At 36.8% G+C, this 14,462-nt stretch overlaps 1 protein-coding gene across 1 annotated transcript in view; it reads right to left on the reverse strand.

Annotated features, from left to right (window-relative positions):
- Positions 1 to 2,367: 2,367 nt before the first annotated feature.
- cntnap5b (contactin associated protein family member 5b) overlaps positions 2,368 to 14,462 on the reverse strand; it is a 69,257-nt gene continuing 57,162 nt past the window's right edge. The window contains exons 17-24 of the mRNA XM_084417929.1: positions 12,048 to 12,266; positions 11,642 to 11,881; positions 10,089 to 10,313; positions 9,545 to 9,678; positions 7,629 to 7,716; positions 7,217 to 7,420; positions 5,973 to 6,044; positions 2,368 to 5,637 (exon numbers count right to left, since the gene is read on the reverse strand). Coding sequence (XP_084274055.1) covers positions 5,435 to 5,637; positions 5,973 to 6,044; positions 7,217 to 7,420; positions 7,629 to 7,716; positions 9,545 to 9,678; positions 10,089 to 10,313; positions 11,642 to 11,881; positions 12,048 to 12,266 — 1,385 coding nt within the window. The 3' untranslated portion in view covers positions 2,368 to 5,434. The remainder of the gene's footprint in view (positions 5,638 to 5,972; positions 6,045 to 7,216; positions 7,421 to 7,628; positions 7,717 to 9,544; positions 9,679 to 10,088; positions 10,314 to 11,641; positions 11,882 to 12,047; positions 12,267 to 14,462) is intronic.

Consider the following 14,462-nt stretch of genomic DNA (forward strand, 5'->3'; position numbering starts at 1 on the left):
GTGCGGAAATTTCGGACGCGAATTTCGGACTCGGTGTGCAAGGGCCTTTATCGTAAATGTTTATTTGAGTTTTTGTCCTGCTATTCTTTAATATTGAGAACGATTTATATAACTATATCTTTATCGTTATCTTTATAGTTTTCATCCTTGGTGTGAACAGGCCTTTAGTCTCTACTTCTGCCATGTCATGCCTGTAGCCCCTCCCACAGTGAAATCTCATTGGTCCAAAAGACCATATAGCTGTCATTTAAACATCAAAATGTTCTGATTGGCTGTGATTTTTGTCACTTCACATCATTTCACGTTTACCAAGGACAGATCAATTATTTTAGGAATAGTTCACACAAAAACGAAAACTTTTACTATTTTCTCACCCTCATATCATTCCAAACCTGTATGACTTACAGTATTTGCATATTTACAGTTAATCCATAGAGCAAAAAAAACAAAAAAAACAAGTAAAGCAACAAAAAAAGCAGGATAAAAGTTAGGACAAAATGTAACTATAACTCACCCAGTGCAAAATAAACCCCATGTTTATCTTTATATAGTTCCAAAGCAACCATTTCTAACACTTGACACTTGCTTAATGAACGCAAACCCACAAGAACAAAACCCATTGTTTGTTCCTGTCAAGGCCGAGACAGATTCTCAATGCATGTCAAGATCTTTTCTAACATAACCATTACTGATAAACATTGTGGTTAGAAGAAAGCAAGACACAAAAATGTACCACAGAAAGCTACAAAAATGTCTCTGTTTTTTATTATTAAATATACATTTATTTACAATACACTTGTATAATTCTACCCATATAAAACAAGCCTAAAATAAGTCAGTCATTAGTGTATATTATAGTCCAGAACATAGTCAGTGATTTGTCATGTTAATAAAAGATTTGGACACACTTTATATTAGGTGCCCTTAACAACTATGTGCTTACATAGGAAAATAAGTACAATGTACTTATTGTGTTCATATTGTATTGCAAAACACTTTTACTGCTCTTGAGGTGGGATACTGTCAGTTTGGTGGTATAAGTAGGTTCAACAGTGTAAATATAGATGTAATTACAGAAATTAATTACAGCTGTAATTACATGCAGGTGTTTTTTAAAGCATGCATGTACACAATAAGTGCATTGTATCAAATGATTCATTTAAATGTTAGTACATACTTAAAGACACCTAATATAAAGGGCACCAAAGATTTAAATGCACTTAGTTTAGGCAACTGACTGCAGTTTTTTTTTTTTTTTTCTTTTTCTTAGAATCCTAGCAGACCCGTGACATTCAGCAGAATGTCATGCAACCAAGACTGTTCGGATAACAACATAAGATTTTTCCTGTGAAAGGTGTTATTTGTTAGTGCTTTCTGGTGTACCGGACGCTCTGCGCTTGTTATGGAGGACGAGAGCCGTGTGCATTACGTGACAGCAGCTTGGTGAATTCTGCGAATTTCAGCAAACATCTACAAAACAGCATAACACAACTGCCACGGCTACAAACACAATACTCTGGGTCCTTCAAAAACAGCTACTACTTCATATTCCTGCATTCGGTGGAAATTCACAAAGGCTAAGATATACTAACAGGTCACACCTTGTGGAAACTTATGTTTTTCAGATATCATTGGAGAAGGAACGAGTTGATAAGCCATATCAATAGTAGCTCATGAACATTAACTAGGCGACAACGTTCACCCAATAGTACTAAATGATTTGATGAAAAGCAGGTAAATGGACTAGATGTTCTAGAGATTTTTTTTTTCTCATAATTTTCTTTTAATTTAGTCAATATTTGAATCAAACTATAGCCTATTTAGGTGATGTTCATGTGCAATCAGTGTTGCTATTGTTCACCTAAACTGTTAAAATGTTTTCGATAATCAAAATAAGGCTGAGACAAATACAACATAAATCTGAGATAAAAAAACAAACAAATGAAAATTGGAAATATTTCTATGGCAACTACTTGAAATGAAATAAGTTCACTGTAAAAAATTATATGATCAGTAAGTTATGACAACATATGTTTTTACATTGCTTTAACTCATCAAAATAAGTTAAGCAGTTAAATTTTTTTTTTTTTTATTTAAGTTATACAAGATTCAACTCCTTTTTAAGTCATTTTGATGTAATTTAAGTTGAAATTACTTACATATCCAAGTACATTGTACTTACAAAATTAAAGGCAGCAACTTTTTTTTTTTACAGTGTTTTAAACTGATTAAAACTGAAAAATATAAATATAAACAAATTACAATTCCTAAAACAAATGAAAATGGAAAATATACTAATAAAAGTAAATTAATAAATACTATAATATGATAAATACTAAAATAACAAAATATGCAAAAGGACTTACTTTAACCAAATTTTCGATCATTTTTGGGGGATTTATTTTTTTCAATTTCAAGCTGAATCAAGCTATTAAAATACAACAATTATTTCCCAAAAAGTCCCCTGCATTTGTAATGTTTGCTACGCTTCTGGATGTACTGCGACCATTAAAAAAAGTTCCCATTTTTGTACTTCTAGTGATGTGCAGCTTAATCTAAATAACCTACATCACATCTTAAACTTCCTTCGAGCTGCTAAAATTGCTCTGGAAGCCGCCCCGCTTCGCGTCCGTTTCGGAGGCATAAATATCTGAGATTGAGGATTCATTACCTTCGTGAGACGCACGGAAATCTAATGAGAGGAGCGGGCCAATCGTGGTACGACATTCCGGCTGGTGTTTATCCACGCTGAGATGGATTTAGCTGTAAATCGGACTCAGTTCTGAGCCCAGGGCTGTTTGAGAGAGGATCCATCAAATCTGTTCCGTCGCGGGAGTGACATTTACATAGATCACGGCTAGATAAATATCTAGCATTACTGATTCTTTGTCCTGACGCCACTGAAAATGACAAATGAGGGGGTTGGGTGGGGCGATGATTAGATACCGCCTCGAAGCTTCGATCTGCTGCATTGTGGGTATTATCAGAGGAATCTGCACATCTTGACCCTTTCCTATACTATCCTGTTCAGAACATTTGTTTTTTTTATCATGTTGAGTCCGGGAACCAATTATATTTAGATTATATCTCAGAGCGGCGAGGAAGAAATCTTAATATGATCTAAGTCATATTTGAGGCTCATACGGGAAAGACCTAGCAACCTTTAAAAGGATGCGAATGATATTTTGACTCCATTACTCGGTTCCTCTGGAACATAATGCAATAGAATTAGGTCCCACCAGTACAGAATGAATTCTCATATTCCCAGTCTAAGAGTTTATTGTGGACTGGTGTGATGCACTTCAGTGTGAAAACTTCTCTTCAGTGGATTCACAAGGAACATTTTGTTCCCAGAAAAGACATCGTCATCACGTTTGAACAGCATATGAGAATTTACACAGGTAAACATGAAAGAAAATGTACCTTCTCAGTTGTTTGGGACATTGAGGCCTTATTTCAAGTTCTTCAGGCTTGGCAGAGAGTTTACAATGCAAAAATGTTGCTGAGACCCAATTAACGTGATTTATGCAAGTAGAACATCATTTCAACAACTTTTTTGGGGGTTCTGGAACAACATATCTTCCAACCAATCACTGACCTCAGATTTTAGGGGTCGTGTTAGGGCCTGGAACATCCTTATAGGGCGCATCAGACATGCACTTCCAGCAAGAAAATCTGTAAGAGCATGTGATAGAGTGATAACACCAGAAACAGATGCACCGTACGAATGAGTCTTAAACTATAAAGACAACATAAAATCTAAATTGACCCTATAACTTTCCTTAAAGACCCCATGAAATCAAAATTGGAGTTCTGTGGCTTGTAAGATCGCGTCTATAAGCTTTGAGGCTGTTTATTTGCTAGCACACCTTTAAAAATTGAGTAAATAAATGCTTAGCACCTCTACGCATTTCACATTTACGGTCTTCATCTACTATATAAACAGACCAATACTGATCTTGGACCACACAGATTTGAGTCCAATAAAATCAATTAGACTGAGAATTTCCCTCCGCCAGATTCCAACTACAATTGATTAGCAAAATCAGTTGAAAATCATGATTTAGCCACGAAATAGCTGAAAGCCTTTAGTTTACTGCATAAAGGACAAGCCCTTTGATACATCGTGCCTCAATTTCCTGTTTCAACAGGAAATAAGTCAGTCCAGGAAAGAAAACTGCGTAAAAAAATAAATAATTCATGGGGTCTTTAAGGACTAGTCTAAATGGAATTTTTTTTTTTACAAATGTGACTGGTTTTATTGTGCAAATATCAATGTTTTTAACTTATTCCACTTAACTTTTCTGCTGATGTAACTAAGACCGTGTGTGGCAGGAAAAATAATATTGACAGATTTTTCACAATCCAATCAAATCTTGTTGAATAAAACAAAACACAACATCCCAACTCTACATTATTTCTCTCTGAATATTCAGTTTCACTCTGAGATATATCACATAACCATAATGAAATGGTTCCTGGTCTTTTTGAATTTCAAATGAATCATTGCTTCAAATTACTCCAAATACCAAAAAAAAGAACAAAAAAAGAACAAAAAAAAGGGAATAAATTGCTCCGCCTCCTTTTTAGATGACATCTGCAATCCAGCCCCTTCAACCACCCGTAATACCCACTTTTCACGAGGATACAAGCATGGATACAAACAAGTCATTATTTCCTGCTCTTTCAGTCTGAGATTCGTCACATGACTGTTAGGTTAAACGCATCGTGAATGCCATTTCAATTAGTCCTTAGGAAAGGAAACAAGAGTGAATGTAGAAACAGAGCAAAGGAAGGAGGGAAGTGAAAGAGCCCCACTGGTAACATCACCCACTTTATTTGCATCACTACATTGTGCTCGCCCGTGGCTGAACAAGACCATTCGTGCCGGATTAGTACAGCACCAGAGCCGTTTGATTGGTCACAGTCCACAGAATGGAGACCGTCGAGTGTTTGTTTTTCTGCCAGAGTGATTCGCGTGTGTGCGCACACAAACGATTCTGTAATCTCTTTGTTGTCTGGTTAAATAATTAGCCCTGAAAGCAAAAGAGTCGCTTCAAACGTTTGATTCTCCATTCTCTGCGAAGGGCTGAAGGCCATGTTTGGGAACGGCTTCAGAGCTTTGAAGCCACCTGATCTTCTAACTCTTGGGAACATTTTGTCTAAAACTGCAGCAAAGAACCACCGATATGAACCCGGTGTGTTAAAATCCGCCACGCTGCTTGCGCACCACTATAATTCAACATATCAGTGTTGTGAACTTTCTGTTCCCTGAATCCTGGATGCTAAAGGACAGTGGTTGGGAGGGTGAAGGGCACTGGCTGTGTCCAAGAGGCTCAGCTGACTTCCTGTCCCCAATCCCTGTCCACTGAGTTGGCGCACAACACAGGGTCACAGCGACTCAGCGGGGGTCACGAGTTTCGTATGCCACAGGTCAGATGAAGTACTCTTTCCTGCTGTCTCTCATGGCACTGTGTAGGTCCAACTCGGCCCGGTATCGGAGTTCTGGCCTGGGCTGGTGATCTTTCTCCTTGACGGTGGCCAGCTGCCGGGTACGTTCGTGTCGATGGCGGTACAGGAAACGGGTCATCACGGCCACGGCGCAGAGGGTAATGAGCACTACTGCTGCTATTAAACCTACGAGAGACAGAATAAGTAAGTGGCGCTTGTGCCGATGCAATCGCAGAAAGTTAACTTTTTCCGTTAGTCCGAAATTCCATGGGCAAAATCCAGTCATTACAAAAGGAATGCATGATTCAGGGTTTAGCGTGATCAAGTTCTGCGCTTTGGACAATGGACCTTTTTTGCACGCAAAAGTTTCCTAATGAGACTACACCTTTTGTGTCAACTTTTGCACCTCCAAGATACCTTACCGAAAGTTGACATGATATAATTCTGTGAATATTCGTAAAAAAGGTTTGATTTCATAGCAAATTTGCTTTAAAAAAATGAAGCGGGAAAGTAGCACATACCTCCAATTACCGCAGAATCATTTTGGGTAGCGTTCGGAAGTTTCTTCCCTCTACTTCCTGTATCTGCGTGCTCTGTGAATAAAATGAATAAATGATATGGAAATTACTGTACATTAAATTGTACCTTCAATTCGAACGTTGACTTTATACCAACCTGACAATGTTGGCTGGTTTGTTGGTTTGACTAGTTGGTGTTTTAACGTCATGCCAGCTTCCTTGGCTATTTTCATGGCGAGTAACAAGTTGAAATATAATAATAGAGCCATTATATGGAAGCTTGTTTCGGCCATTGAATAAAAAAAGAATTTTTTCACAACTGTTCTGACATTTTCTTACAATTGCGAGTTTATATCTCACAATTCTGACTGTATAACTAACAATTGCGAGATCATATCCCGCAATTCTGATTTAATTTATCGCAATTGTGAGTTTATCCCACAATTCTGACTTTATTTCTCAAAAAAGTCAGCTCACAATTCTGACATTTTCTTACAATTTGCGAGTTTATCTCTCACAATTCTGACTTTATAACTTGCACTTGCGACTTTATATCTCGCAATTCTGATCATCTCAGAATTGCAAGATAAAGGTCACATTTGAACGCCATGCTATCTAAGCTCGCAATTGCGAGAAGAAAATTCGGAAATAAAAAGTATTCAGTAGCGGAAACAAGCTTCCATACCTAAATCAGGTTTTTGAAGTTTGCTTTGGATAAACATTCTAAAATCGAATTTAGTGTTGACTGTTAAAAATGTATTCGAAAGTGTTTGCTGAGTAATATAATTTTCTGAGAGAAGATAACTATGCATCAATTAAATAAAATCTCCTTAAAATATACTGGACTCTGGTATGAGGAGCACAGCAATGGATCTTTATTTGATATTCAATTTCACTTAACTTGTGTGTGATTCTGGAATGTCCTATTCAACTGTTTACATAATTAATTAACACAAATAAAGATGTGACTTTCACCTCACAGTACACTGTAAAAAATGATTGCTGTGATTAAGAAATAATGCGTTGTTTCAACTTTAAAAAGTATGTGTTCATGCTTGACTTAAAATATTAAGTTTAGTTCACTTTAGTTTAGTTGGATATTTAAGTTATCTCAACAAATTTGAACTTGTTAAAACTAATTGCAGCCACATTTTACTGTGTAGGGTTAATTTCTTAGAATTTGTTGTCCGTACCCTGATCCCATTCATTTGTTGAAAACGTAAGATACTAATGGTAGCTTTACCAACCTGACAAAGATCTGGATGAAGACTTATCCGCCAGCTCTCCGCAATTTGACTCTACCAGGTTACCAAGAACGCTAACCAACGAGCTGGCTCGATTCAATATGGCCGCCTTGAGAGGAGCCAAATGGTTGAACTGAACTGAAGACAGACAACCAATGAAACCTTTCGATCCTGCCTGGAGAACCTCCTCGTCTACACCAGCTCGACCTGAGAACAATAATGAGACGGTACCTCAACTGTGATTGGTGGACAGGAGGTTCTTTGATATTTGTGCCAACAACTAGCTAAAATAGTGCTAAGCGATATATTCTTGCCCATCAAACTAACTCAAGTTGGCTTGGTGTGGTGAATTAGTCAGTTAAGCAATAGCCCCACACCCACAGCTTTAATCTTGGAGTTTAATTAAGCCGCCTACCTGTGACTTTCCCCAATGTCAAAGACCTTATCGTGATCAACTCTTTGTCCGTGGACAGGCTGTATTTCAGATTGGTATCTTTATCAATCTAAGAAGGAGAAGGATACAGAGAGAAAACCAGAGAAAAAGAGAGAGATGGTGCGTGACATTCATAAGATTCCACAAATACTTTGATATTTTATTGGTGTGAGAGATGATGTTGTGTGTTAATCCGCAACACTGTGTGATGAATACTGATAACACCCTTGAATTTAAAGGGATAGTTCACTTTGAAATAAATTTTTGATATGTTTTAGCTTACCTCAAGGGCATCCAAGATGTAGGTGTCTTTGTTTCCGCAGTAGTTTCAATTTGGATATTTTTAGGTCAAACCGTTCTTGTCTGTCAGTCATATAATGCAGGTCTATGGTCACCATCTCAAAGAGCATGCACAGAGAAGTCCAAATTAAACAATTCCCCATCGTAAGTACACATTGATGGCCTAAGACACGAAACGAGTGGTTTGTGTGAGAAAACGAACAGTATTTATATCGTTTCTCTTGTACACAACCACGTCCAAGTGATCTGAGGGCGTCACACACCAGGAAGCGCGCACCCCCTCAGATCACTTGGACGTGGTTGTGTACAAGAGGTAAAAACGATATAAATACTGTTCGTTTTCTCACACAAACCGCTCGTTTCGTGTCTTAGGCCATCAATGTGTACTTACGATGGGGAATTGTTTAATTTGGACTTCTCTGTGCATGCTCTTTGAGGTGGTGACCATAGACCTGCATTATATGACTGACAGACAAGAACGGTTTGACCTAAAAATATCAAAATTGAAACTACTACGGAAACAAAGACACCTACATCTTGGATGCCCTTGAGGTAAGCTAAAACATACCAAAAATGTATTTCAAAGTGAACTATCCCTTTAAGCACTGCTCATAAATTCTGTGCTACCAGGGTGGATACAAAACTTCAATGTATCATCAGCCAACTCAGACTAAAAACAAATCTGATCTAAATCAATTGAGAGGAATGCGATTAATGATGCTACAACTCTCCCAAAGCAATATCGGTACTCAATCTTGAAAAACGAGTGGAACCCAATGTCATTGTAAACTGTGTAAAACTATTCTTATGAAAAATCTAACTTGTGTTATATATTTTGTAAAACTATTCAAGCGTAAATCGAATATGTATTTTCCAAAAAAAAAAATGTTATGTAAATTGTTGCACAATGCAAAACACCTTTATTCGAGTTGTTGCAAATTGTTCACAGAACCAATTTTACATAAATTTGACCTAAGACATAAAAATGTTGGTGCAAAATGTTACTAAATACATTACGCAGAGTTGCAAAACACGAATTGCACGAAACTGTTTGTAAAACCATTCATATGTAATTTGTCGCACATATTTAAGTTAAATCTTAGTGCGATTTTTTTATAAAACTTACGTAAATTGTTGCATGACTGCAACTCACATCTTTAACTGAATTTCGGTGCAATTTCTCATAAAACTATTTGTACAGGAAATTGTTGCATGACTGCAACCTACTGTTCATCTTTAATTAAATTTCTGTGTAAATTGTTCAGAAAACTCTTTAGTAAATTGTTGCATGAAGGCGACCCGCATCTTTAATTGAATTTGTGCAATTTGTTGGTAAAACCATACTTGCGTAAATTGTTGCATGACTGCATACTTTTCAATTGAATTTGTGTGAAAAATTTTCGTAAAACCATTTTTATCTACAATGTCTTGGTTTTGTTTTTGAACTTTTCATGAATGAGGACCAATGATTTAATAATATATTGTTGACATAACTGCAAACACTCATTATACAAGTTAGTAGGTTCCACAAAACATATACTATGGTGCCAATTTCTTATGAAATTGATTTTGTTGTTTGAAATATAGGCATCACCCACCTGGACGTACATGTCCCTTCCCTCTCTATGGATCTGGACTCTGTGGAGCTCTCCATTAGCCAAATTAAAAGACGTTGGCGTAAAGATGTCAGGCTCTTTCTCTCTGTTCAACCGATACCAAATCTGCAAACTCCCTGTGGGATGCCGATGAGACGCGAGAAAGGCAGGCAATTTGAGACATAAGTGAGACAGAATCAAGTCAGCACAACACACTTTGAATGACTCACTGATGAGGGTAATTGCTAGCTTGACCGCTGTTTTGAAATATGAGAAACACAGAAAAAGATGCTCCTCTCCAATCATCACCATCGTTGTAATAATCATCTACCGGCAGTTTGAAGGTAATCAAAGAACAGCTTTGATTGGCTGATACAAGGCCGTAACAGGACAAAATAAAATAGAAAAATTTCATATATAATGAAAATAGAACGCAAAAAGATCCTTATAATTATATAAATTCCTATACATTTTACTATACAATATACATCAAAGTAATGACAATATCATAGTAATAGACAATATTAAAGTAATCTTATGTTAGTACCATTGTGAGCCAAAATAATGGCCATGTACTGTTGATGATAGGTGTTGACTGTCAGAAGCATGGCGGGCGTTTGAGTCGTGAGGAAACTGAAAGCGATGCTCTCTCGTGAATTGCTGCTTTGGGCGAAGATAGCCGAGGACTGACGGGTTTGGTTGCGCATCACGGAAAACGGTTCCTGGAAGGTGTAGGTCACCGAAGACCCGCTTTCAAAGGACACGGAAACTTCTGGAAAGAAAGAAAACACAAAACGTTGTCGCAAATGCTTGTGGCCAGATCCTAGACAGTGATTGGCCGTGTTTTTGTTTCCCTATCAGCATATTAACGCGCTGTCGAACACCAAGGACACAATGCTGAATGGACAGAGTGGGAAATACAGAGGAAATGAACCATTTAACTCTAAATGAATGCAAAATTATGCTTGGACTGCAACCGACCCCTGGGCATCTCACGGTGTTCATTTACTCATACTATTATCAGAATAGAAACACCATCCCTCTAGAGTCCAATAAAGAAAATGCAAAGCCAAGAAAGTCGCATTCACAGAGAGCTGAATGGCTCGGCTGTCTGACATATCAAAGGATCAAATGTGATAAAGGCTGTATTGACAGCAGAGAGGTTTAGCATTGAGGGTGATGGGCAGGGAGGGTCCGCTGGGATTGGTCAGGTTACAGCCCTTTGAGCGAAATTCATCCAAACAACTACGGTTCACGGTCATGGATGCAAGCCATATCGGAACAGCGAGACAGACAGAGAATAGCAGAATTGCACTGAATATCTCATGTTTTATCCTGCTCAGCTTTGATCAGGTGCAATCTGTGGGCACAGCGCCGTCTTCAGAAATCAAGGTTACCGAGCTCTTAAACGTCCTCCTTCTGGAACGCTCTTTGATACGCCGTAGAGAAGTGAGGAGGATGCCAAAGTTAAAACAAACTGTTTTTGATGAACAGCAAAACTATCGAGATTGTGTGTGAAAAATATCCCATCAATTCCGTCAATGGCGGGGAATCGTTGAGTCATAAATCACGGAATATTTTGTCAATCATTATGTTTGGAATAAGTAATTAGCAGTAGCAGTAGCAGTGCTTCGCCTTCTGAGAATATAGTTCCCAGTATGTATACGGTTTGTGGATGGCTATGTCTCATGTGACCTTGTTATTTGTACACGCTGTGACTATACAAATCACAACATGTAAACAGGAAAATGTTGGTGTTATTTTGTCACTTATTGGGAGCAGTATGCTAGCTGGAGCCATTTACCTCCAGTCTTTGTGCTAAGCTAGGCTAGCGGTGGGTGCGTCAGACAGAGTTACAGCACACACAGAGATGGAAAGGGTGTGTATGGACTTATCTAACTCTGGGGGATACGGTGAATAAGCTAAAGTCCCAAAAAGTCGGCGTGTTCCTTTAAAGAAAATCCTTCCCACTGGTATTTTACGACATTGTGGTGGTGGTCATGTGCGTGATTTTGGACCAACGTTTTTTCAGAAACCAAGTGACCGACACAAACGAAGTCATATTAGCACAAAATACTTTTAGACAAAAAAATAACGTACCTTTCTTGCAGCTGGGTCCTCCGTAGGCAGAGTGTGTGCAGTCACAAACATAGCCGCTGCTTTTCTCGATACACTTCCCCCTGTTGTGACACAAGCTGTTTTGGCTGCTGCAGTGACCCGGGCAGCCCGAAGTGACCCCAGGGGTCATTTTAGCCCGTTCTTCAAGGTCGAGCGTCATGCCGTTAATATTTAATGACCTGATGCACCCTAGAAATCCTCTCTGCCTCGATGCCGTGCCTCCTGTTGAATACACACAAATGTTTTGACGTTTTAAGTCTTCCAATGCACATGCAAAAAATACATTTAAAATGAGATGTCAGATGATTTGCATTTAAACCCTATTAACAACATCTGTGTTGAGGTACAGGGATATTATTCTCTTGCTGTCACTCATGGCTGTGCCTACCAATAAACAGCTGGCTGTTGAGCTGAAGGTGTGTGTGGCCTTCGTTTGGGGCGTCCAGGATGCGCAAGGGCAGCTGGTCCACCTGCAGCGACGCCTCCTTCACGTTCCTCTCCGCTCGGACGTAATGCCACTGCTTGTCGTTCAGCGGGACGTGAGACTTCACCGTCAGAACCACCGGGCCGTTGCCCACATCAAACGTGAAGGTCACGACAGAAGGGGCTGCGGGACACAAAAGACACAAATCACTTCATAATGCTGACAGGAATTTGTGGAAAGGATTTATTAGCTACTGATTTGTAGGTAATTTGATATTCATATTTATATTTTATGTTTATAAGTAGCAAAGAATTATGTGGAGTTTGATTTATTTTGTGTACAACTCGAATTTAATGACTCAATTCAAATATTAAGATGCTTTATTAATATATGTAGGTAAATATTAATGATTTTACTTTGGTAATAAAAATAAATTTTAGGTGCACACAAACATTTGTAAACACACACAGAATATATATTTATATATAATTTATATTTTATTATAATATAAACACATAATAAATCATAACAATAACAACAACGTCAATTTATTTTAAATAATTTACAAATATAAGTGAATATTTTATTTAAATAATAAAATATAATAAATAGACTAAAAACTTACATATAATATTAAAAAGATTTATATAAATGTTTAAATACATTACTTAAAAATATAATTATTTCATTATTTTGTTAATTTAAATTAAATGATTCAATATTTAATAAATATAGAAACAATTATCATCAATTATTATTTTTTTTATAATAATAATAATAATAATAATAATACATTTATTTTATGTAGCGCCTTTAAAAGTTGCTTTCTCAAAGTGCTTTACACACTGAAAAAAATGATTCATTGACTAGTTGAATTTACTAAAAGAAATTATGTTAATTGGATCCACATAATTGATTTTAGCTACATTTAAACAAATGCATTACGTTGAACTAAGTTCAACTTGATGCATTTGTTTAAATGTAGCTAAAATCAGTTGCGTGGAACCACTTACAATCATTTTTTTTAGTAAATTCAATGATTTCAGTAAATTCATTGAATTTTCTAAATGTTTTTATCGTAAGTGGTTCCACGCAACTGATTTTAGCTACATTTAAACAAATGCATCAAGTTGAACTTAGTTCAACGTAATGCATTTGTTTAAATGTGGCTAAAATGAATTATGTGGAACCAATTAACATAATTTTTTTTAGTAAATTCTACTAAGTCAATAAATCATTTTTTTCAGTGCAGGCAAACATAACAACAGAGAAAACAACACACTTTAAATATGAAAAGAAACAAATAAATTGAATAATCAAGTAAAAGCAATCCTAAAATAGAATATTTTGAGAAGAGATTTAAATGTCACTAATGTATTTGCTTCCCTGATGTCGGCCGGGAGAGAATTCTAAAACTTAGGAGCATAGGAAGAAAATGCTCTATCATCCCTAGAACGAAGCCGTGTTTTGGGAACGACCAAGAGACCACTCTGAGAGGAACGCAGATTACGATGTGGTGTGTAAGGCATTTATAGATCAGTCAAATCCTGAGGAGCCAGATTATGCAAAGCCTTTTATGCCAACATAAGGATTTTAAAATCAATACGGTACCTGATAGGTAGCCAGTGCAAAGACTCCAAGACAGGGGCGATATGATCCCTAGCCCTGGCCCCAGACAAAACTCTAGCAGCTGAATTTTGTAGATCTCGAAGTTTGTCAATTGAGGATTTAGATACCCCAGCTAGAAGACCATTACATGCTATATTTCTGAGGTGATAAAAGGATGTCTTAACCGTATTCTGCACAAAAGGCTCAAAGTGTGGCATCATATATGACATAAATTTTATAAAATGTTATATGTTATTATATATATAGCATGTCATTATTTTTAAATTATTTAAAAAAAATAAGTAAATATAAAAAAAATATATAAAGGACTAGAAATTATAAATATTACATATAATATAAAAATATTTATATATATTTTATATACATTACTTACAAATATAATCATGTAATTATTTGGTTAATTTAAATTAAATAATTAAATATTTATTCAATATGTGACCCTGGATGACAAAACCAGTCTTAAGTAGCAGGGGTATATTTGTGGCAATAGCCAACAATACACTGTATGGGTCAAAATGATAGATTTTTCTTTTATGCCAAAAATCATTAGGATATTAAGTAAAGATCATGTTCTGACGAAGATCTTTTGTGAATTTCCTACCGTAAATATATAAAACATTTATTTTTGTGAGTGAATGCAGCACAATCGCGAACATAAATGGACAATTTTTCGCACCCTCAGATTCCAGATTTTCAAATAGTGTTATCTCGGATAAATATTGTCCTTTCATAACAAACCATACATCAATG

This window comes from Rutilus rutilus (assembly GCF_951802725.1).
Source record: "Rutilus rutilus genome assembly, chromosome: 8".
Taxonomy (NCBI): domain Eukaryota; kingdom Metazoa; phylum Chordata; class Actinopteri; order Cypriniformes; family Leuciscidae; genus Rutilus; species Rutilus rutilus.